A 24544-nucleotide genomic window follows, 5' to 3' on the forward strand; every position below is an offset into this window, starting at 1 on the left:
TCCGTTCCCCTCCCTGAGCCGCTGATGTCTCAGGGGTCTCTGGTCCGTGTGGCTGTATCCCGCCCAGACCAGGGCTGAGAAGGGGTCCCAAAATGGTGCAGGCGGGCGGGGGGCACACACAGAGCCCTCAGCTCTGCAATGGCCACCCACCCATGGGCCACGAGCGGGTTTGCTCCCTGCTTTAGTCTCCCTTCTGCACCCATTTTGCTTCTCTGGTTTGTTCGTGGGGCCGGAGGCTGCTGCGGGAGGGGCAGCGCCTGGGGGTCCCAGCCCACCCTCTGCCCCGGGGCTGCTGGCCGGGCGTAGACAAGTTCCTGTAAGAACAGACCTTGAGTGTACTTTGACTGCATGCGGCTGATTTATTTTTCTCATGCCACTCAGGCAGCGATGTGTTCCCTGCAGAGAGACCGTGGCTGATTTCATACCAGCATCGCATCGCGTCCGGAGCAAGGCACAAGCTGTGACGTGCTGCGGCCCGGGGCTGCGAGCCCCCTGCACCGGGGTCTCAGAAAGAGGCGGGAAGAATAATTGTGGCTTTAGCAGCTGGGAAGGAACAGACCAGCAATGGGGGAGCGGGCACTGGCTGGGTGTAAGCGCCCGCTTTTGCCACCCCAGCCTCTCCGAAAGCCCCGGCTCGTACCCAGCCGTGCAGATACCTGGAACATCAACCCCAGGCCTGCCGGTCCCCGGCACAGGACGGAAGGGAGGGCAAGGGGGACCTTGTTGGTGAGCACCAGCACACCACGTCGCTGAGTGTGAGTGTGAGCGCACCGCGTCGCTGAGTGTGAGTGTGAGCGCATTGCGTCACTGAGTGTGAGTGTGAGCGCACCGCGTCGCTGAGTGTGAGTGTGAGCACATTGCGTCACTGAGTGTGAGTGTGAGCGCATCGTGTCGCTGAGTGTGAGTGTGAGCGCATCGCGTCGCTGAGTGTGAGTGTGAGCGCACCGCGTCACTGAGTGTGAGTGTGAGCACACCGCGTCGCTGAGTGTGAGTGTGAGCGCATTGCGTCACTGAGTGTGAGTGTGAGCGCACCGCGTCGCTGAGTGTGAGTGTGAGCACATTGCGTCACTGAGTGTGAGTGTGAGCGCACCGCGTCGCTGAGTGTGAGTGTGAGCGCATCGTGTCGCTGAGTGTGAGTGTGAGCACATTGCGTCACTGAGTGTGAGTGTGAGCGCACCGCGTCGCTGAGTGTGAGTGTGAGCGCACCGCGTCGCTGAGTGTGAGTGTGAGCGCATCGTGTCGCTGAGTGTGAGTGTGAGCGCATTGCGTCACTGAGTGTGAGCGCACCGCGTCGCTGAGTGTGAGTGTGAGCACATTGCGTCACTGAGTGTGAGTGTGAGCGCACCGCGTCGCTGAGTGTGAGTGTGAGCGCACCGCGTCGCTGAGTGTGAGTGTGAGCGCATCGCGTCACTGAGTGTGAGTGTGAGCGCATCGTGTCGCTGAGTGTGAGTGTGAGCACATTGCGTCACTGAGTGTGAGTGTGAGCGCACCGCGTCGCTGAGTGTGAGTGTGAGCGCACCGCGTCGCTGAGTGTGAGTGTGAGCGCATCGCGTCACTGAGTGTGAGTGTGAGCGCATCGTGTCGCTGAGTGTGAGTGTGAGCACACCGCATCGCTGCCCGCGGCAAGGTCTGGCTGCCTGCGGTGCCCCGGGGGTGGCGGGGAGCCCCGGCACGGCCCCAGCCAGGGCAGCCAAAGCAGGCAGTCGCCCCCACCCCAAAGCCAAATCTGCTTTTGCTGGCCCAGAAGCGTGCTCAGCGCGAGCCCCAGCGCAGCAGCAGGGAGAAATGCCGGCCCTGGCCCCGCGCAGGGACGGTGCTGCTGTCACCATCCCCGTCCCCTCCTCAGCGACGCACGTCTTCATGCCTCAGTTTCCTCCCTCGCAAAAGGCGGCGGTGATGCTCAGCCCCCTGCCTGGCTCACCCCCAGCACCGGGGCCGGCGAGCCCCAGCCGCGGACCCCAGCGGTGGCCCGGGAGCGGCCGTGGGGGCTGCCCCGACGTGCGCGGCGCGATGCCCCGCGGCCGCTCCAGTGCCTCTGCCCCCAGTAACAGCGCTCGCACACGGACCCCCGGGGACGGAGCGTGGCGCGGAGGGGAGGGGGAAGGCTTTAATTTTTCCATCTTCAAAAGATGAATGTTCATGGGGCCCCCCCCGTTTTTTTTTTTTTAAAATGTCCATTTCCTTCTTTTTTTTTTTTTATTATTTACAGAAATAGCTCGTGACTCATCAAAATCTTTTAGCAGAAAATCTAAAACAGTGGGGTCATTCACTGGGAACCCAGCGCCGCTCCTCCCCCCGCCCGCGTCGCACAGCAGCCTTTGAGAAGGGTATTTTGTTTAGAGATTTTGTGTGCGCCCAGCGACTGTAATTATGCTAGACAGATCGGGGGGTTATGGCTTGGACCCTAAGCAAACACGGCTCAGTCTGCACAGCCCGGCTCTGTGCTGAGCCACGGCCGAAATCTACGGTCCCATTCATGGCAGGTTAACCGCACGCTGCGGCTTGGGGCTGGGGTTTTTTGTTTGGTTTTGGATTGCATGCATTTTCTCCTAGTTATTTATTTTTCTTTCGAAACTGCAAAGGGTTCGCTGAGGGATAAATGCCGGGAATGTTGCAAAACCCCCTTTGAACTGCAAAATCGAGGCTTAGTGCTAAATCCTCACCGGAGTGGGGAAGGTCAGGGAGGTTTTTTCAGCCGGTTTGAATCTCTGCCCCCCCCGGCCCAGGCGCTGGGGAGCTTTGGGGTGCGGGGCAGCAGCGGAGCCGGGGGGATGGGGCGCAGACCCCGCTCCCGCCGAGGAGCCCGAGGCGCAGCCGGGAGCTGGGAGGACTCGGGTGGATTTACTTTGGCAGCAGCGGAGCTCGGCGCGGTGGCCGATGCCAGGGTTTGTGAATGTGGGTCAGCGCAGTCACACACCTACAGAAATGGCCTTGTTTTCCAAAATACAGCCGGCTCCCCCAGTGTTCTTGGGGTGCAGCGGTCCCGGGTGCATCACCGGATCAATCCCGGTGCAACCACTGCAGGGTTAACTCGTACACTGCAGGGTGCCCCCAGCCCCTCTCCTGCCCGCCCCAGCACCCTGCTAAAACTGCTCGGGGGGAGTTTTCTTTAGAGGGGACAACGCTTCAGGGAAAAAAAAAAAACTTTTTTTTGTGGAAAACACTCTTGCCAGCATGCTGTGTACTTGGCGTCACTGAGCAAATCGTAATCCCCGCGAGAGACCTCGCCGGACTCGTTCGCACCTTCGTGCTTGCCTCCATCCCTGGAGCTTTCCAGTCCAGGGCCGAGGCCGGAGCCCCCGCGGGACCACCGTGCCCAGGGGCCAGCAGGCCCGCAGCGAGGGAGGGCGGTGGAGGCTGGCTCATTGCTGTTGGGCAACAGTGATGCAAAGCGGCGGCATGGTTTTTTCCAGGGCCCTTCGTGGGAGCGCGGCGGCAGGGCCGGCGGAGCCGCTCGCCCAGCCGGATGCTGCCGGTGACGGATGCTGCCGGTGACGTGCTCGAACCACCCCTGCGATGCAGCGCGCTAAGGAGAGGTCGGGAAAGGCTGGGCCCTGGCTGCCCTCGGTTTGCGCTTGCCAAATTTCGCCTCCTGCGTCTGAATGAACGTGGGATGCGGCAGGAGAGAAACCCCAATGGGAGGAGGCAGCAGGGAGGCGGCGGGGGACGGCGGAGGAGGGCTAAGCTCGGGGTTAGGGCAGCAGAACGCAGGCCCGCTGTCAGCCATCATCGTGCTGTGCCGATGGGATGTATCCTGCCCAGGCCGGCAGGGAGGGGGCAGAGCCCTGGGGCACCGGGAGCAGGTACGGGGGAAGCATTTTGCCTTACAGCAAAGGGATATGGGTGGCGAAAGAAAGGAGGGCGCAGACTTACTTCGCAAGGTTGGATCCTGCCTTTGGCTTCGGTGTAATCCCTTTCATTCGGAGGGGGAGCGGTGCTGTGCCTCTGAGGCCAGGGGTGTCCCCGCTCGGGGCGCAGGATGCTCAGCGGGGCGGCCACAGGGCAGGCAGCACCATGGCCCCCGTGGTGCTGCGGGTGAAGCCCTGCTGCTCATCGGCACCCAAACCCCCGCAAAGCACTGTCCTGCGTGGCGCAGCTCCCGCCATGCCCGGGTGGCTACCAGCCCAGGTGGCTACCAGCCCGGGCACCCCTGCAGCCGCCGTGGGGAGCCCCTTTCCCCCTCCAAGGCCAGGGCTGCGCAGCGGGGAGATCCTGGGCCACCAAAGTTGTGACTCAGCTTCCCAAGCACTCTTTAATTTTTTTTTTGTGGGTTATCAGGCCAAGCTGTCAGCACAGAGGAAAAGTGCTGCTAATCCCCAGCCGGCTGCGCGGCCTCACGGCCAGAGCCGAGCACGTGGCACCCGGGTTCTCGGCTCCGTCCTCCCCCAGGCAGAGCATCACCCGCCCGGGCAGCCGCCCTGCTCCTTCCCCCCAGGTCCAAGGCAATCCCAGGCCTGCTCGGTCTTCCTTGCGTCAAGCACCTTTGTCCAGTGGGGCCACGTCCCTCGGGGCCGCCCGGGAGGAGCGCGGGTGCGCCTGCCCCGGCGGGGCCTGGCTCACGGGTGTCTGAGCAGGTAAACAGGGAGGAATGCGCGGCAGCAGCGCGTGGGGCTGGCGTGTTCCCGGTGTGACTCACAGACACTGCCTCAGAGGCCGGCGATGCCGGCACACCCCGCGGCCCCGCTCGCCGTCACCAGCACGGCCGGCTCCGCGCTTGGGCGCTGCTGTAATGAACCCTTGTGGAAAGCTGGCTGGGTGCTGCTGGGGCTGCGGCCAGCGGAGCCGCGTCAGGTGAAGGAAGTGACCCAGCCACTGGCTCCTGGCGGGGTGACCTGCGCCGCGGTGGCCCCCCGGGGACGGGGCGTCACGGTGTCAGGCGGTGCTTCGCCCTCGGTAACAGCAATGCGCAGAGAAAGGCTCTCCGCGGCAGGAGCGCTGCAGCTGGGAAAGGGGGTGCGTGGCCCTGCATGGTGCTGCGCCCCTCGCTGCGCTCCCCCGCTGCGCCCCATGCACCCACTGCTGCCCAGGCAGGGAGCACTCGGGGCTCTGTCCCTGTCGGGGTCCCTGTTTTCCCACCCTGCCAAGCAGAACCGTGATGGGCAGCGCCCGGCACAGCGGCGTGGGCAGGATGGTGCTGGCTGGCTCTCGGGAGGACGCGGCTCCAGCAGCAGGATTTTAGGGCCGCTGTAGGGTGCAGGCGGGAATGCTCCTCCTGGAAGGATTATCTAAAAGGCACAAACCATAGTGACAAGTCGGCTTGAAAACAGACCGATTCTTGAGGTCTTGCACGACCCTCTCCATCTCCCTGGCTTCGGGCTGGAGCTTTCAGAAAGACCCTGAGCACGCCGGGTCCCTCCAGTCCCGCTGCGCGCCCCAGGCTGCCTCGTTTCCCCCTCCCGACCCACGTCCTTTACGTGTGGCCGCGGCGGTGACGGCTCCGCGCCTTCCCCTTATCCCTCGCCACAGTAAATGCGGCACCACCGCGCAGGAGAGACCCGACGGCAGCAGGGTTACGGCAGCAGCAGGCAGGAAAGAAGCGGGACCTGGGGCGTCACCGGGGCTGTCCTGCGGATTCAGCCCTGCTCTGGGAACCCGGAGCCGTAGCTCTGGATTGCAAAATGGAGCTGTCGCCCAGAGCCCCGGCGTGTCCGGGAAGCGGTGGCCCCCGGCCCCGTGCCGCAGGCTGGTTCAGCTCCAGGCTCACGCTGGCGGCCGCGTGGCTCCAGCCGAGTCCCGGAGCAACTGCAGCCTCTTTTTGTACACTTTGCAATGCTGGGCTTTTTAAAGGCAGGAAAACACAGCAGCGTTATAAAAAAAACACTTTGAAAATGTCCCGCCGGGTCCTACATGACGGTCTGCACGAGGACGAATCCTCGTGGGGGCCCTGCAGGGACACAGCGCCGAGCAAACGCGGCGAACCCCGGGCTGGCCCACTGGGGAAGCGCTGCTACTGCTTGAAACCTCGGTTTCACGCCGTCGCTCTCGGGGCTGATGATGGCAGCGATGCCGTCACCTCTGATCCCGGCACCTCCCGGCATCGCCCCAAGGAGCCGAACCTCATTTACCAGTTGGGGAAACTGAGGCAGGGAGGGGTGGGGAGGCAGAGGCTCTCCTGAGGAGGTGCCAGCAGAGTCAGGACAGAAGCACCCTCTTTGCTTCCCCGCCCGGGTGCGGAGCGGCCCGGCTGGAGCGCCCACCCCAGGGTCCCGCACACGGCTTTGCCGCAGGGCGGGGGGAGTTTCGCAGGCCCACTGATCCCCACTGCCCCCCCAGGCTTTGGGGGGCGAAAGCCAACGCTGAGCCCAAAGCGCAGCAAAGCTGCGACACGGCAGTCCCGAGGCTGGCCCTGGGAGCCAAGCAACCCCTGCCTGCCCTGCGCCTCTCCCCTCCCCGGCTCTGCTCCATCCCCCGACAGAAACTTTTCCTCCCCTCCCGCCCCGCGGTGTTTGTTTGTGCTCGCAGCCTTTTTTTAAAGTTTTTTTTTAAGGAATTGGGAGGGAAAAAAAAAAAAAAAAACCACCACCAACCAAGCCCAGCCCCAGCCCCGCGGCCCCGACCGGCTCGTTATAGGTCGCCGGAGCGGCGGGGCCGGGCGGCGGGCGGTGGGCGCTGCCGGCGCTGCTGGCGGCGGGGCCGGGGATGCGCGGCGGGGGCGGGCGCGGGGCTGAGCCGAGGCGCGGCGGCCGCCGGGGCCCCAGGTGAGCGCGGCGCCGGGCCGGGGCCGGGGCCGGGGCCGGGGCGGCCCGCAGTGGCCCGCAGTGGCCCGCAGTCAGCCCGCTCTCCCCGCCGCGGCCGCCGCGCCCCTCTCCGATGTCCCAGGCCGGCAGCCACCGGCCGAGCCGCCCGGAGCCCCGCCGAGCCGAGCCGGTCCCGCCGCCAGGTACCGGGGGGCGGCTGCCGGGGGGCGCCCGGCTGGGGGGTGAGGGGGTGCCGGGGGGGGTGCGCGGCTCCGGGGGTGCGCAGCTCCGGGGGTGCCCGTGTGGGTGGGGGGTGCATGGCCGGGGGGTGTTTGGGTGGGTGGGGGGTGCCCGGCTGGGGGGTGTTTGGGTGGGGGGGGGTGCCCGGCTGGGGGGTGCCCCGCGGGGGGTGCATCGCTGGAGACGGTGCGTGTGCATGGAGCGGGTGGCGCGGAGCGTGTGTGCGTGGCTGGGGAGGTGTGGGTGGGCAGCAGAGGGGTGCGTGCGTGTGTGTGAGTGCACGGCTGGGGGTGCGTGGTGGCGTGTGCGTGTGTGCGGGGCCGGGGGGTGGATGCCGGGGGGGGCTCGGTGCGTGCTCGGCTGGGGGGGGTGCGTGGTTCCGTGTGTGTGCGGGGCCGGGGGGTGCCCGAGGGCGCGTGCGGGGCTGTGCACAGCCGAGCGGGTGCGGGGCGGGCGCGGGGCGGGCGCAGCGGCTGCCCGCGGCCCGCGGGAGGTGGCAGCGCGAACTCGGCAGCGGTTGCTGCGGCTCGGCCAAGCGCGGCGGCAGCGGGGTGCGGGGCCGGCGCAAGCTGGAGGGGTTGAAAGCCCCCCGAGGGCCGGGGCGGGGGGCGGCGGGGCCCCTTCCCCACCCCGCGGGGACGCCCTGGGGTGCTTGGGCGGGATGCGGGGGGCAGGATCAGGCCGTGGAGAAGCGGATGGAAAAGTTTTGGGGATCCTCGCTTTCTCTGTGGGGCAAAACTGAGCCCCTGGAGTTGCCCAGGCGGTGTGGCGGCTCTGCCCGGGCGCGGGGACCCGTGCCGGTGTCCCGCGGTGGTCGGGCCCTGCCAAGGTTCACGTGCGGAAACCGCATTAAAAGTCCCGATGTGAGAAAAAACATGCCGGAGCAGGAAGCTGACGGCGAGAGGTGGAACACCCCGATGTGTACGTACGCTGTCAGAGCAGACACAAAAGGGGCCAAATCCACCCCGGGACCGGCTCCCTGCGTGCTCCGAACGCGGCTGCCAGGCGGGAGGCTGAGCGGGCAGGAGCTGTGCCGCGGGAGCGCCGGGCACGGTGATGCACAGAGACCGAGCTTAGCACAGCTGGATCTCTCCCCGTGTTGGCTTTGGCCCGGAGCACGGCTGGGCCCAGGTTTCGGAGAATACATCCTCTTGTTCTCTTCCCCCTGCTTTTCCAGCTGGATGCTGCAGGCTCCGCTTCCCGGCTGAACTCTTACGCTGCTTTGTGCTGCAGCCGTGTCCCGGGGCCGAGGCAGCTGCAGGGGCTGTGCGGAGCTTATTTCTCTGGATTTTCTTCCATTTGCTTTCCTCTCCAGGTGGGAAACAGTAAACTGTTAATGCATGGACCTAGTGCAAAAAAGCTTTTACATGGGAACTTGCCACCAGCCTGGGTTGGGGGAGCGCTGTGCACCAGCTCCTGTAAGAATGAGTGTGGGTTGTTTTAAAAAGTAGTTTAGAAGTCAGTTAAATGCGTTGGAAAAAAAAGGCCTTCCAGCTTTTCTGTGTTCCTGGCCGCTGGCCACGCAGGAGCGGTGTGTAGGTAGAGCATGGTTCAGCCTCCCGGTGGTACTGGTGTCCTGAGCAGGAGCGGTGGGACCCGGCCGAGGGGGGCAGCGTCTGGGAGCCCGGGGGCATCCGTGAGCGCCTGATGTGGGATGCCCATGGTGGAGGGGTGTCGCCTCCATCCCAAACCAGCCCCAAACCCACCCTCCTCTTCCCCAGCTCCTCCTGGAGGGGAGCGTGGACCCGGGGTGGGCGAACCCGAGCAGAGCTGGACCAAATTCGCCTCCTTTAGACCCCCCTTTTGCAGCGTGCAAAGCCGGGGGGGCAAAGGGGTCTCCAAGACACCCTCAATTTCCATCTGCCCAGGCTCCAGGGGCCAAATTTCATGCTGAGAGACTCCCCCGTCCTGTCTCAGAGAGCAGCTTTCTGGTTGCACGTCTTGAGCTTTGAATTCTTGCTCACAAAACTTTTCTTTCTTTCTTTCTTTTTGTTTTTTTGGTGAGCAATGAATGGACAGGGTCCGGTTTTGTCTTCTGTGCTCGTTTGGCCTCGTGACGTTTCGGTGCAGAGCCATTATCGCTTGGGCCGCGTCCAGGGGCTCTGTCACGCACCACGGAGCCTGGGAATTTTTGCTCGACTCCCTTTCCTATGCTTTGCAAATTAGACCAGATAATTTGGTAATGCTGAAGCCTGTGAAATAAACGGGGAAGCTGAGGTGCCCGAGTGGTTTGGCTCACATTAGTGTGTCGTGGGCAGGGTCGGGTTGGCATTGCCGTGCTTGGTCCTGTTTCCCAGCCTGAGACGAAGCCCTTTTCCCAGAGTTTGTTCCTTGGCATCTCTGGAGATGGGCCCGGTGCCATCGCAGCCTCCTCCTGCCCGGGAGGGACGGGCACGTTGCAGACCAAACCCTTGAAATAGCCACAGGTAGTTTGCAGAGGAGCCTCGGAGAGAAGAGGCAATTGTCTGCCTGTGTGGAGTACCTGGGGTGTATTTTTTTTTCCTGAGGAATTAGCAGAAAACAGGAGAAAAACAGAAAGCCCTTTGGCTGATGAGATTATTTTTGTCCTTCCTTACCTTCATGGGGAGGAAGAGGAGGGGGAACAGGGATGGCGGGAGGGGGCTTTCCTTGTGGGAAGCAAACCCATATAAAGATGCTTGAGGCAAATCCATCTCCAGAAGAAAAACCTTTCCCTCGGGTTCGACTCTGCTCACTCCCACCTCCCTTCTTTCCCTTCCCAGCAGGACATCTGCTGCGTGGGGCCACCGCCGCGTCCCCCTCCGTGTCCCCTCGCCGTCTCTGTGGCCCGTGTCTGCGTCCCGGCTTGGCCGCAGGCGCTGGCAGCTCGGCGGCTCTTTGCTTGGAGCCGGGACGCTCACGCACACGCGCTTTTTTTCCTTTAATTCTTTCTGCCTGTTCCCAAGGAGTTTGCCCCGAGGTGCGACAGCAGGCAGAAAGCTGTTGTGTGCTGCAGCCCCAACAACGCAGCCTGCAGAGCTGCGAGTGGCTCTGCTCCGCTCGCCCAAAGTACCGGGGTCCGGCTGCCTGCACGAGGGTGCTGCCACCCCGCTTGGGGTCCTGAGCACCCACGGATGCCCCGAGCTGGGGAGACTGGGCAGGAGTCGGTGCCACCATCCCTCGGGCACCCATTACTGGGACTCTGTCCTGCCCTGGGAGGGGGGCAGAAACAAAGGCAACCCCCTCCAAGGTCAAAATAAAAGGGTCTTTGCTTGTCTTAGCACTGGTTTTAGTGAAACTAGTTGCAGGTTGCACACAGACATCCTGTAAGTGCAAAGGAGCAGGGGAAAAAAAAAAGCCCTAAAATAAGCAAAAATTATTATTTTTTTCCCCCCAGATAAAGACTTTTTGCACCAAAAGATTCATTTCTGGGTTTCTTTCAAAGTTTTTCATCTGCTCATGAAAATGCTTCATTTTTTTCTTTTCTTTAAACAACAACAACAAAACTCCAAAAAAAAAAAAAAAGGCAGATTTCTGGCTTTTTTCAAATGTTGCTGGTTTTGAGCAAAACAAAGCAGGCCCTTCGGGGCTGTGCCGCTTGCCACCCCGGCGTCCCGCTCCCGCCCCAGCTCCTTATTGAATTTCCTTGGAAAGCGCCTGCTCGAGTCTATTAGTTGCAGAAACCCAAGCTGTCCTCCGGGTGTTTGCTGTAGTTTTCCTGATTTTTCCCAGAGCTCCGCCTCGCTTGGGCCGTGCCCGGTGCGGCCTCCTGCGGGACGGGCACCGGGAGCCCCCCGGGGCTGCGGGTTTGGCGTGGGATGGAGCCACGTTGGTCCTTCCCGGTGCCAGCAGCCCCTTCCCGCGTCCCCCCCGGTGCTGCGCTCGGGCTGTGCTGCTGGAAGTGAGCTATTGCAGAGCAGCAGGGATCGGGTAACGGGTCTTTTTTTCCCCGAATCCCAATCTTCAGGCTTTGCCCACTGCAGCCGCGTGCAGGCACGCTTTTGCCCATCTCCATTTGACCTTCAGGTGGGCTTTGACAGCCCCGTTGAACTTGATATTTGACCTGGGGGGGAAGGTCCCCCGCCTCGCTCCGGTGCCGTCCCGCTGTCTTTCCACAGGTGCGTCCCCGGCTCTGCGACAGGGCAGATCAGGGAGCGGGCTGTACCTTCGGGAAGCGCTTTCACCCCAGTCCCATCCTTTTTTTGGGGTGCTCCCCATGGGTGCACAGGAGGCTCCCAGTGCCGGCTCCTTCCCCTGGTGCGGGCGGCCGTGCCCCGGGCAGGATGGTGCTCACCCGGTTTGGCTGCTTTCGGTGCCAGGGCTGGGCTGCTGGCGCGGCGCGTCCCCCGCAGCGGCTGTGCCTTCGCATCGCGAGGAAGCAGGTCGACTCGCTGACTCCAGAGCAATTACTTGCTCCACCCGAATGGCTTCATCGTTGGCCGGCCTCGCCGCCTTCCTTCAGCGAGCAGGCATGCTGCTGCCCCGCAAGCCGTGCCCCGACCTTTGCAGAAGAGCTGCTTTTCACCTCGCCCCGGCCCCGTCGGGCCACGCCGCAGCTCCTCCAAAGCTGCTTTGGGGTCTGCGCTTAGGAGGAACCCCAACCTAGCGAGCGTGCACGCCAGTGGGAAGTTGAGCACCAGGACTGCCAGGTTTTGGGCTCCATCTCCGTAGGATGTTGCTCTGGGCAAATCCCTTTTACGTGCCTCAGTTTCCCCGCCGGGCCGAGCAGTGATACGGTTCTGTTCACAGCAGCTTGGAGCTGCGGCTGGGCTAATATAAAAACATGGAGATCGGGTAATGCATGATGGGCACTGGCTTAAAACTGTACGCTGGGTAGATCTCAGGATGAAAGGTGCTGTATAAGTGCAAATTATTATGCTTGTTAATAATGATGTCCACCAGCTCACATTTATCTGCTCTTCAATTAACTTTTTTTAAGGACTCTTAGCAGGTTAGAAAGACACAAATTTTCCCTGGCAGAACCTGTGCTGGTTTGACCCCGTAAGGTTACGCAATTACTGTACTGGCATGGTCCTTAATTAGACTCTCCATAATTTTCCCCAGCACAGCCATGTGGCTCCTTGCTCTGTAATTCCCAGAATCTCCTTGGATCCGATAGGCATCGCGTTAGCCGCTTTCCAGGCTTCAAGGGTAATTGCTTGTCCTTAAGGACACCCGAGATGTCGCAGGATCTCCTCCTGCATCCTTCCTCCGTGCCAGGCCCCCGTGGCACGGGGGTTTCGCATCCCTCTGGCCAGCACGGGGGTTAGCCTGCACCGGGGAGCGCCGAGCCGCCACCGTGCTCCTCAAACTCAAGGGAAGTTGACTCAGCCCCAGGCTGGGTCTTTGGCCCTTTGTTTTTCCCCATCATTTTTCTCCACTCCTTGGCCCCGCGGCACGTTTGGGATGTTATACGTTGCTCTTTGGTTTAGGCAGAGCCCAGGCCTGACGCCGGGAGATGGGCTGGAGCTGGAAGCAGAAACCTGGTCCTGCTGGGTCTGCTTTGTGTCCTGGGGCAAGTTGCGTTGTCCCTTGTCTCTGGTTTAGGCTTAGAGATTGCTTCTTCCCTTGCACCTGCAGCTGCAGTCCTGAATGCTGCCTTAATATATGTACGTTAAATATATTCTTACTGCGTAAGGAATAGCTCCTCAGCATTGCTGCCGTGACAGAGGCGCATGCTTCTTGCAGTGATTTTATTTCTTATCCTCCCTGAAACCCCTTCTTGAGGCTGATCCCCACCGCCCCGGCGTCCTCGCTCTCAGGTAGGAGCAATTCTTCCATGAGCGTTGCTTTGTGCCTCCTTTGCAGGAGGCCGTTGGGTCAGCGAGGACCTTTGGGTGATGGGATTAGTAGGGACACCTTGGCACCGGGTCTGCACCTCAAACCTGGAGTTGGGGTTTTGTCGCCGGAGGAGCTTTCAGCCGAGGTTGAACGCAGAACGCGGATGGCCTGGAGAGACGCTGGCCCTGGCCCGCCTGGCCGGCCCGAAATTCCTCCCTTCCTACCCACCCAACGGCTATAAATAACAAATAATAACAACTCCCAGGCTGGCAAGCTATTTGGGGTTTTGTGGGTTTTTTTGCTTTGTTTTGCTTTTTTGCATTTAGGAAGTAACTTTTCATAGAAACCAGTATGGTTTTGACCGGATTGCTCATTGTCCCAGAAGCGAACTGTTTATCCGAAGCATTGCCCAGGTGAGCAGCGAGGCGCCGGGGCAGACGCTTTCCGGGAGGGGAGCAAAGCTGTGCTGGATGCGTCCCGGGCGCGCTCAGGAGCTCTGGGCATTTCTGCTCCTGCCCCTCCCGCCCTCCTTTTCCTTTCCCTTAATATCATAGAACCTGAAAATGCTTCAGTGCATTAATTTCAGACTGAATGTAAATAAGCCATTTGGATTTTTCCCAGTTGAGCAAACTTTCAAACCAGAATTTTGCTTTCCTCTCCTCCAGCCTGGCTCGTGGGATTGGAAGGATTTGCTTCAGTGCCGTCTCTTCTGCACTTGAAACCACTTAATCAAGCTCTAAAATATCCCTTGAATAGGTCAGACAGGCACCTGATTGGGCCAGGCAGCCTGTGTGGGGAAACCGAGAGAGATTACACACTCATTTTATCTGCATAAAACAGATTAGAAAGCTCCCAAACTAAATACTGCTGCAAGGTAGCGTGTTGTTAATGGCAAATGCCTCGCTAGACTGTCTCTGTTTGTGTCTCCATCCAACATTATCTTGTCCCTGAGCAGCCATTCCTGAGGGATTAACGGGAGAGAGAAGGGGGACGGGAGGCTCTCCTGAGCAGCTCCACGTCGGCAGGAGTCGCGCCCCACGGCGTTAGGTTTGGGTGCTCTTCAGGTCCGGAGGAGCTCAGATGTGGATCCAGATGTGTCGAGACCCTTCGCCCTCCCTTTTGCAACGGGTACGACACCGCCTAAATCCAAGCACGCCGCCTGCGAAAGAGGCAGGGTTGCTTCTGAGCTCCCTGGTCCAAGCCTGTCTTTAGCTGCTCGGTGTTGGAGGCGTTTTTCCCTCCCGTGCTGCCCGTCGCTGGCCTGCAGCCGCGTGTGGGGCAGCGGTGACGGGTAGGTGCCACGCTGGTGGGGTGTCCATCCACCTCCCGCCACCAGATTTCTTCCTCTTGAGCCAAAGGCACTTGGATAGAAGAGGGGCAGATAAATCGGAGATCCCGAGCAGCCAGGCAGATCATCTCTTGTGTTACGCTACAGCTCAGGAAAGCTGAGCAGGAGCCGTGGGACAACCTGGGTGGCTTTGACCCAGAAGTGTGGCTCCAGCTTTGCCTCTTCCCACATCCTCCGTGCCTTCCCAGCTGGGGGCCTGGGCACCACAGCAGCTGCAGAGAAGGAAACCCGCAGGTCCCTGCGAGCCGTGAGATGCTGTGGCCGTGCTGCCTGCGGCGCCGCTCCTGTTTGTGCTGCCGGAGCCGCTCTGCCCCGTCCCGCTCGGCGCGGCCGGGCGCTCTCCCCAGCTGCTGACGCTGCTCTTGCCTTTTGTTTGGCCAGCTTTTCGGGGATGGGTCAGCTCAGTCCTGCAAGCTCATCGGGAATTAAGCACGCCTCCCACCCAAAGCACAAACGCTTTTTCCCCTAATCAGGACAACGTCTGGTGCTTGCCCCAGAAGCTCCTGCAGACACCGGTGATGCAAAGTGGGTCCTTCCCACAGCCAGGGCTCCCGGAGGGACGTTTTATACGTTTGACTTCGCAGGAGTATTACAAGATACTCGGTTAAAGCTGATGAAACCTTATGGCTTCTTTCTATCTTTCCTCTCCTCCCTCCTTTTTTCTCAAATCTCGCAGTGCTTGGTGGACTTTGGAGCTCAGGGATGTCTTGGGGCTTTTACGATGGGTGGATTTGGACTTTGTAAATGGGGAGAACAGTCAGAAAACCTGACCTGTGTACATCTCCCGGGCTTGGCAACCAGGAGGCAAAGAAAGCAGCTCCACGTCTATCGGCTTTCTAATCTGTTGTACCTTACGGCAGCGCTGTGATTTACTGAAGCCTGGCTTATTATTTTTAAATGCCTTATTATCTCTGTTCTCATAAGCAAAACATGTGAGCCGCTCTCCCTGTGCCACGGTACTGTCATTTCTCCCTTGTATTTTACAAAAGGTGGTGCAGAATGGGGGAGCGGAGGCCTGGACTCATCCCAGGCTGTTTCTCCGCCACGCGATGAGCGTTTGCCCTGGCCGGGAAGGGGCTGGGGGTGCAGCTGCTGCGGGGGGCAGGCGGGGAGGGGGATGGAGGTCCCATCCCGAGGGCTGGCTCTCCTTAGGGCTTTGTCTGCGTTTTGCCCGGGCTTGTGGTTGCTTTTAAACCTGGGAGATTTAGGTTGAGCCTGGTCTTGTCCTGGCAATAGCAAGGGAGGGAAGGAGCCAGTCCCTGCCCTGGTGGCAGCAGGGACAGGGCACCCCCGGGGTGGCCTCACCTTGCGGAGGACCCCTGCCAGACCCCAGTGATGGGGGGACAGAGCTGCTTCTCCCCATGCCTCTTTACCTGCTCACCCTCTCTGCTCAGCTTTAGTGGTTTGGGGAGCAGCAAACCCTCTCCGGGGGATTTGTGCCCCAAGGCGAGTGTTTGGAGGAGCGATGAGGGCACGCAGCCAAGGGGCGAGGGGTTATCTTCTGCACGGGACCCCTGCGGAGCCGCACGTGCGTGCGGGTGCCCGTCCTGGTCTGCAGGAGGTGCCCAGCAGTGCCAGGCCGAGCAGCCTGAGCACCCCTGCGGGGGTGTTTAAAGAGGAGGGGGAGCCGGGCAGCTGCAGCATGAGCCTGTGCCCCAGCGGCTCTGCCAGTGCGGGGCGTCCGTCTGTCCATCTCTCCCTGTGCCATGAGGGGTGATGCCTCTTCCTTGGGTGCATTTTGCCAGGCTTGTTTGGGAGCTGCAGTGCTCGTGCATGCCCAGCGCACGAGCATTTCCCTGTGCATTCCCACTGCATTTCCCGGTGGGTCGGAAGGTGCCTGGGAGGTGCCCAGCCCCAGCAAACCGGCAGCGCGGGCAGGGGGCTGTGGGGCAGGGGCCTGCAGGGTTTGTGCTGAGCCCACGCGTGTCCGGCTGCCCCAGCCCTGCCCCGGGGTCAGGCTGCGACCACGGGGGCAGACACAGCCCTTCTCCATCCCATTCCCAGGGGATGCCATGCACCTGGGGGTCAGCGCCATCCGTACGCTCCCCGCGGACGTGCAGCAACAGGGAAGCGATGCTGTATAAAGCAGGGAAGGACCAGCTTACCCAAATTTCTTTCCTGACTATGTTTGTCTCTCTTCTGGCCAGCTTGTTCCAGTGGGAGTTAATTTAATTGCCGTCTTCCTCCCTGCATGGCTGCGGTTGTGTGTGAGACCTCTTGTTGTGCAGGGTAATTATATGGGTGAAGTGGACATGGCAAAAACGAGCCTTGTCTCCGTCGCTGGCAGACCAGCACTCTCGCCGTCCATACGGCCCAGTGCCGCTGCTTTGTCCCAGAGCTCAGGGTCTAAACAGACCGTCCCTGTCCCCAGCCCCTCGGGAGCGGGCACGGCGGGGGCAAGGGATGTGATGGAGGCAGCGCAGGGTGGCCATGGCAGAGGCAGGGGCAGCTGGAGCTCCCCCTGTGCACAGAGCAGCTGCCAGCCCTTCTCCCGCTGCAGCACCTGATTTTCCAGCTCTTTTTCCCAGTGTAAATCACTTGCTGCAGAGGGGAGCACTGACCTCGGGGGTGAGAGCAGGGCAGGGGACCTGGTGATGCTGGGGCTGCTCTGGGCAACCCCAAAGTCTTGGCTGGTGATTTTTAAGCCTTGAGCACACTCTGGGCATCTCATAGCAGAAACCGGAGCCGCTGCCCAGCTACGCCGGTGCCCGACGGCTCGGATCCCTTCCTGGGAACCGCATGGGAGCTGCACCCTCTGCGCTCTGGAGCGGGCGCCTCTGACTCAGGGCTTCGTCCAGAGCTCCTCAGTCATGGGCCTTTCAGCTCTGGCTTTAACAGGCTTTAGATCAGGCACTGACTAAACGCTGCAGGTCTGACTCAGGCTGGTCCAGGTTGGGACATGACAGAGGACGTGGATGCAGCAACATGTGGTTATTATTCACCTATACACCACGCCTGTGCGCAAATACCTATAGGTAGATGACAGCCTGCTCTCTTCTCTCTGTTTTGCCCTGGGCTTTCACAGGGGCATGGGAATGAGTTTTCTCCTTTCTGGGGCCTGCATGCTCCCACTTCATTTGGGATTTGGAGCCAACGTTGCTGTGCAAAATTCAGCTGGAGCTGCTGAATTTCGCTTGTTGAGCCCCCAAATCACCCTGCCTGCGGGAGCATCCTGCAGGAGAGCCACGAGCAGGGCTCTGCGTCGGGATGAGCTGTCCTTCCCAGCAAACCCCCTGTCGCAGGAGCTCCGTGCCCCGGGCTGGAGCAGCATCCTGCGGAGAGTGGAGCGGACGGTCCTGTGGGGAAACTGAGGCAGGTGGAGGAGCATGTGGGGCGCAGTGGGGCTGGGAGCCGAGTGAGCATCGCTCCAGGCTGGTTGCAGCACGTCCAGGCTCCTGCCGACCCCGGGGTGCGGATGGGCCCTCTGCCTCCCTTGTAGGGCCTCTTGTTACAGTCCCTATAATTATACGCGTGAGGTCTGCCTGCCTTCCTCCCCGGCCCCTGCTTGTAGGACCTCTTGTTATATTGAGTATAATGAAGCGTCCAAGGTCTCTCTTCCCCCCACCCGCCCTTGCCTGCCTGTGTGTAGGACCTCTTGTTATAGCCAGGGAAATTATGGGTCTCTGGTCTCCCTCCCTTTGCCCAAGCTATAATTTAGTTTTATATAAAGTGCGGTCCAGCCCCTGTTGTGCAAGCAGTTGCTATTCCGGGTCCTGGGGAGAGGGATGGAGCGGCAAGAAGGGGGCTCGCGGTGGGTGGGGGAGCGTAGCATCGCACCGAGCACCCTGCAGCCCCCCCAGGCACCCGCAGCCCCCCGGACCCCCCGCCGTGGGGGGAAGCCGGCCCCCAGCCCGCAGTGCTGGCTCTGCGGGAGGTGGTTATGCCTTCTCCTCGCTGGGTTTCTGCGAGGGGGTGTGTGGCACTGGGGTTTATCCCCACAGGGAATAACGCGGCTCTCATTTTGGGTTTTGCTTGCCCCATCGAGGAGGTCTTGCAGGGGCTGCTCCTGTCCCAGAGCAAGCAGGAACGCGAGGGGAGGTGGCAGCTGGCTCCCGCAGGGAAGACAGTGGCCCTTTCATGGGAAGGGGGATGAAAAAATCCAGCTTGAACCGCTGAGTGTAACCAGATCCCCTGGCTTTTTACAGAAGGAATGCGGGAGCTCGGGAAGGTTTTTGGGAGGGTGCTGCCGAACCGCTGGCGTTGCAGCGGGGTGAGCGGCTGCAGAGTGGCCAGCCCCGATGCCCATCCCCAGCAGCCCCAAATCCCTCGCAGTGCTCCAGCTCTCCCCCCACTGTGTACTCAGGGCCGCAGAAGCAACAGGGGCAGCTGGATTTGGCTCATGCCCGAAATCAGAGTCCCAAAACACCGACCCGTGCCGTTTGCAGCGGCTGGGGATGTGCTGCGGGTTGCTGTGGGGTTGGGTGACTGGGGTCTCTGCCCGCGGCACGGTGCACCCCAGGGTGCTCAGCTCCAACCCCGTTTCTCTTGCAGAGGCGGGTGAGACCTCGCACCCTTCACCGAGGCAGACGCCAGCGGCACCCTCGGCAGAGCCCCGGCCGCCCACCCACTCCCCTGCCAGTCCCGCAGCACCGAAGAAGGAGAAACCCCTGGAAGATGACGAGTCCCGAAAAGTCCTGACGAAGGGCCCCCGGGCCGAGCTCGCAGGCGCTCCCGGAGCTGTGACATGTGAGTGTTTCCCTCCGCAGCGGCATGTGCAGCTCCGGACACCGCCGGGTGCCCATGCTTCGGGCCGCTGCTGTCTCATCAGTAACAGGGCTCATTAAAAAGGTGGGCAGCTGTGGTGGGAAGCCGTCTCCTCCTCGCTCTGCTCTTCCCCACATCAAAGCAAAAGGCTTTAACCGAGCTGAGTCACTGGGAGCCGGGGAAAGTGAAGGGCGGCATCCAGCAGCGCCGCGATGCCTCTTGCTGCCCTCGTCCTTGGGAGCAGCTGGAGGCAGAGCAGGAGGAGGGTGGGCGGCTGGAGGAGCTCCCGGTTGTGTTGGGGTCCTGCTGGGATGCCGTGGTGGGAAGAGGGACTGGCCCCTGCGGGAAGGAGCTGGCTGCTGGATGGAGCATCCCCCAAAGCCACAGCGGGAGAGGGGAGAGCCCCCGGCAGAGCGGGCTCTGTGGTCACAGCCACAGGAGGGGAGTGCAGCAGCCGTTTGCTGGAGCAAAGGGAGATGCCTCCCCTTGGGACAGCTCTTGCCTTGGCCTGTCCAGGGCAAGGGTGAGGCTGGTGCAAAGCCTGAACGAGCAGGGGACGGGACGGGCTGTGTGCACTGAGGATCTGGTTTTGCTGGAGGCAGTGGTGAAGCCAAGCAGCACCTCCCCATTTCTGCTGCTGCAGCCCTGCCGGTCCCCCCACCGTGAGAAATACCGGGGTGAGGTAGGAGCAGAGGTGGGGGCCGGGGTGCCCTTGCTCCATTTCCCATTGCAGGGGCAGGAGGGCAGAGCTGGCAGACGTGGGAGACCGGGGGCCAGGCTCTCCCGGAGCCCCGCCGTCCGTCCTTTCCCTGGCCCCCAGCCTGGATCCGAGGGTTTTGCTCCCAGGCTGCCCCTTACGCACACAGCCGTTCCCCTTTTGTTGGATGCGAGCGTGCAGCTTTCCCTTCCAAGGGGCGTAAAGTGGATGGATGCTTCCCAACGGGGAGAGGGAGGGTGGGAACAAGCTTGCAGACTTCGAGGAGTGGGCAGGCGGGGAGGGGAGGGGACGGCGAACTCCGGGCGCTCCTGACGGCGTACGTGGAGCGAGGAGAGCGCACGTTTCCTCAACCAGAGCTCGAGCCCTTGCAAAGCATCTGGGAGCTGGGCCGGCTGCCCACAGACATTCTGCACCTCTGAGTCACGCTGCAGCCTGCTGCACCCTGCATGGCGCGGCCCCGCGCAGCCCCCTCCCCAGCCCACCCCCCGGGCAGCCGCCCCACGGCCCCGAGGCTGGGAGGAACATGGCCGCCCGCATCTGGGCTTGCCTGGGTGCTGGCTGCAGGGAACCCCCCCTTCCCCTCTCCTCCCTGGGAAATGAGGTTCAGCTCCCTGTGGAGCATCGCCTCCGGCATCCCTTGCTGTGCAGCCCGCTCCTCGCAGTGCATCCTCCCGCTGCTGTAATGGGGGGGGTCACCATTGCTTGTGGGGGGCAAATCCCCCCCTTCGACAGTACCTGGGTGCACAGTTAGGGTGACGGTGGCATTTTCGTGCCAGTCTGGCACATGCAAGGTCAGGAGGCACCGGGCAGCAAGGGGCTGTCGAGTGTAGGGTCGTGTCCTTCGCCAGCATTGCCGGGCTCAGCTCCCCCGAGGCTCAGCGCTGCTGCCGAAGCCTGCCCTGGTTCTTAGCCAGTCTTCTGGCAGTTGGGGAGCAGCCGAAGCGGGGATTGTGGGTTCGGGGCTCTGGGTGTTGAGTTTCAGGCAAGAGGAGCAGACTCCGCTCAGGCGGCCACGACGTGCCAGTTTGTGCAAGCCCTGGTAGCGGCTCGGGAAGACGACTTTTGGCAGAGCCGGTGGCTGGGGGGTCACAGCGGGGCCAGGACCACTGCGGTCTGGGCATCTGTCCGCCGAGCCCCGACGATGCCGCCATGGCGAACCTGAGCTGAGCCAGCACCGCGGCTGTGCCGGTGAGCATCGTCACGGGTGTGAAACACAAACTGAACATCCAGGAGGGGTTTGGTCGTTGAAGAGGCGAAGGCAGGCGCTTTTTCCCCCAAAACCCTGGTTTCCCACCCTGGTGCTGGTGGATGGATGGGGGGGGGGGCTGTTGGGTGGGCTGCTCCACCTAAGCCTCGGGTTGAAGATGTCTGTTTTAGAAGAGCTTTGGGCCCCTGTGAGTTGAAGGCTCTCCTAAAAAATGGAAGCTATTTTTCCTAACGTGGAGGGGGGGATTACTGGCTGCCTCTCCCTGCCACTCGCTGGAGCCGGAGCGTGATTTTGATTTACAAACAGTTTAATCTGAGGAATGCAGCGAAATGGAGAACGCCAAAGTGAGCGCGTTGCATGCTGCTGCAAACCTCCGGAGAAACCCAGCACTCAAAGCTGCAGAGTATTTGCTGCCGTCGGACGCTGCCGGGCCGGGCCGGGCTGCGCGGGTCCCTGCAGGCTCGGCCCCTGCCCGCCGTGGCTCTGGGCAGCCCTGGGGCACCGCGGTCACCCTCCAGCTCGGTGCACGCACTCGGGCGCAGGCAGTGATGGGCACTGGAGAAGGGTGCACGTGAAGCCAGCTCTCCCCAGGAGTTTTTTTTTGAGGGGGTTACATATCCCATTTTGTCCAAGACCTGTTTTCCATTTTGCCTTTCTGCCCTTCTCCCACCCCTCCTGCTTCCAGCCCGCTCTTCCCGCTCAGCTCCGGTTATTCTGAGTTCCCTTCCCAGCGCGCGTCAGAGACGCAGCGTTTCACCCGAGCACCCGGTTCAGTTTCCTCCGCGGTCTGAGCCCCGCTCAGTCGGGCTGAGCCGGGCACTGGGTCCCTGCACTTGTGTTTTTTTAACCTCCACCTATTTTTTGTGCTGGCGAGGGCGGGTGCAGGACAGAGACGGTCTGTGCCCCCTCCGCCGTGTCGGCCTCCCCATGGCCACCCCACACAGAAAGCAGCTCCTGTTCCCCGGCGGCTGGAGGTGCCTTTGCCCTCGAGCCTCTCGCCTGAATCATCCCTTGTTTACTGCCATGGGAGAGGAAAATCAAAGTTTGGCCAAAGCACCATCAGGCAGGATTTTATTTGTGGCTTTTATTGGTGTTGCTGTGGCGGGGGATGGATGCTCCAGCCCCCCTTCCTTGTGCTGGGTTCCCAGTCCTCTCCCCCACCACAGAAGGACGGTGTGGGGACGCGGTGCCGGGCAGGAGCGAAGGGCTGAGCCGCGCCGCTGGCTGCGGCAGCATCCCGGCGGGGCGCGGGGCCGCCGGCCTCTCTCACGGCCGCAGCGCGCAAGGGCTGGAGGGAGGCGCAGACAGAGCAGATATTTATTTTCCTCCTCCTGCAGAAAAGTTCAGCCAGAGGCTGGGGAGCCCTTTAATTAAGCAGCCAATTCGCGCGGTCCTGGGGAGATGAGCAGCCCGGCTCTCCGGTGGCCCTTCATCTTTTCTGGCTTTATGGAGGGCGATGGGGGTGGCCTGGAGCTCCCTCTGGCAGCGCCGTGGCCTGGGCTCGTGGGACAGTGGCTCGTGGAACGGTGGCTCTCAGCTGGAAGCAGCCACAGGCTCTTCTCTTCCCCACTCGGCACGAGGCGAGCGCGTCTCTGCATCCACTCTGGTTGGACTCGGTGGCTTCATCCCTCCTGCCCGTGCCAGCAGTGCTGGGACCCCGGGGGACCTCCTCCTCCAGGTCGTCTGCTGAGTTTTGGCAGTTGCAGCATGTCCTTCACGACAAGTCTTTATTTCTTGCTCTTTTTTCATCCCCTCCTCTCCCTGGAGCCTACCTCCTTCCCTCCAGCTGTCCCTTCTGCAGCTCCTTTTCCACCTCCATCCTCTTGGACCATGCATCTGTTAGCATCACTTCACCCCACCCACGAGGCCGCCCCGTGTCCACCTGGGGACCAGGCTCCCGTGCGGTGGCAGGGGACCGGGCACGAGTTTCTCGCCCGGCGGAGCGCTGCAGGGGGCTCGGGGGCCGGTGGGGTAACGCGCTGCTCTCCCCCCAGGCCAGCCCCAGGTGCGAGCAGCCCTGCAGCCCCCCAGCCCCTGCACCCAGCTGCTGCAGAACGGAGCCGGGCGGGGGCCGGATCCAGGCGGTGCCAACGGGGAGGCGGGGAACGGGGTCTTCCGCCCCCTCCCCAGCACCCAGAAGCCCCACCGAAAGCTGCAGTCGCACCACTCCATCAACAGCCAGAGCAGCAAGAAGAGCAAGGGCAGCTCCAAGTCGGCCTCTTCCCACATCCCTATTGAGGCGCAAGAAGGTACTGGCTCTCCCCGGGGCGGGTCCTTTTCCAGCCACTCCTCCAACCCCACATCCCTTGGGGTCTCCCGTGTAGCATCCTTCCAGCCCACCGGGACCCCCGGATCTGGGTGCCAGCCGAGCTCCCCTGCTGGGAGCCTTCTGCAGGGTGGGTGCTGAGCAGGCTCATCTCATGTCCTCCAAAATTGGTCTTTCTTGGGGTCTGGGCATGTCCCAAGCAGCAGGGTCAGTCCCCAGGCATTGAGGGAGGCCCCAGGAGCAGTACTTGGCTCCCAGCCCCTCTTCCCATCCCTTCCATTAATTCCCAAGGGAGGATTTCCACCCTTTCGGGGCTGAGCATCCATCCGTCAGGCACTGCGTCACCCAGCCTGGCTGTGGGTGCCAGCGTCCCCCTCCCTGCCACTCTCTGGCCATTCCTCCGCAGACTGCTGCGTCCACTGCATCCTCTCCTGCCTCTTCTGCGAGTTCCTGACCCTCTGCAACATCGTGCTGGACTGTGCCACCTGCGGCTCCTGCACCTCCGAGGACTCCTGCATCTGCTGCTGCTGCTGCAACTCGGGCGAGTGCGCGGACTGCGACCTGCCCTGCGACATGGACTGCGGCATCATCGACGCCTGCTGCGAGTCGGCCGACTGCCTGGAGATCTGCATGGAGTGCTGCGGGCTCTGCTTCTCCTCCTGAGGGGCTGCGCTCGGCCGGGGGGACCAGGAGCGGGTCCCCCCCAGGCTCTCCCACAGCAGCCAAGGGTCCAGCCGGTCCCTGAGCCAGTGTGAAACGCCAAAAGACGGAGCCTGGCGAAGGAGGAGAGCGATATCCCCCCATTGCAAACCTCATCCTCGGAGCCGGTGAGCCAGGCTCGGTCCTGCCTGGGGAAGGGTGAATCCGTAGGGCCGCGGGGGCTCCGGGGACAGCCGCCATCCCGTCACGCTCTACCTCTTCCCTGCACCAGGCTGGTTTGCCGAGGATCACGGGAGCCTCCTGCCACCTGAGCCGAGAGCAGGAGCACCCGCCCCGTGCCCCGCAGAGCCGCAGGTGCCACCCCGGGGTCCCTGCGTTGGGGACAGCCGCTGCCAGCGCCGGGGCTGCCCCAGGACAGCGCTCTGGTTTACACGGGGGTGGCACAGAGCACCCTCCCGCCCCGGACACCTCCAGGGCTGTGTGCAGTACAGAGCCTTGCTCCCCGCCGGGAGCCCACCGGGCACCGGGAGGTGCCGAAGCCTTTAGCCAGGCTGCGAGGTCCCGTGCTGTGGGACGCATCCTGCCAGCCCCTCCTCGGTGCTGAGATCGGCAGCCAAGTGCAATACACACAGCCGGCTCCCCTCCCTGCTGCGCTGACCGAGAAGCTTTTCCTTCGCCGGTCCCCGCAGCGGGGCTGCAGCCAGGGGCCAGGGCAGCCGTCCCGGCTGGGGAGAGCCCGGAGCCGTGCCAAGCTGTGACGGACCCCGCGTGTGTCGCGGGGGGGCGGTGGGGCAGGGTGGCGTGGTTGGTGCCAAATGACCCCCAGCAGTCGTTGGCCGCATCCCGCCACCCCGGGGACAGGGCTCGTGGCTGGGGGGGTTGGAAAATGCCCCATTGAAGGGCTGGGGAGAAGGGGAGGGAAGTGTCACGGTATTTTATTTTTTTTGTCCCTTTGGTTTGTTACTGTAAATAAAGGTCTGTCTTC

General features: G+C 62.3%; 1 protein-coding gene across 1 annotated transcript; it reads left to right on the forward strand.

The window, feature by feature from the left end:
- Positions 1-6810: 6810 nt before the first annotated feature.
- On the forward strand, positions 6811-23693 carry MDFI (MyoD family inhibitor; the record flags this gene model as incomplete). Its single annotated transcript, XM_082330369.1, has 4 exons — positions 6811-6880; positions 18496-18690; positions 22628-22882; positions 23306-23693. 4 exons carry the CDS (start codon positions 6811-6813, stop codon positions 23560-23562), a joined length of 777 nt encoding a protein of 258 aa, XP_082186495.1. The 3' UTR covers positions 23563-23693.
- Positions 23694-24544: the final 851 nt, after the last annotated feature.

This window comes from Platalea leucorodia (genome assembly GCF_965183815.1).
Source record: "Platalea leucorodia genome assembly, chromosome: 19".
Classification (NCBI taxonomy): domain Eukaryota; kingdom Metazoa; phylum Chordata; class Aves; order Pelecaniformes; family Threskiornithidae; genus Platalea; species Platalea leucorodia.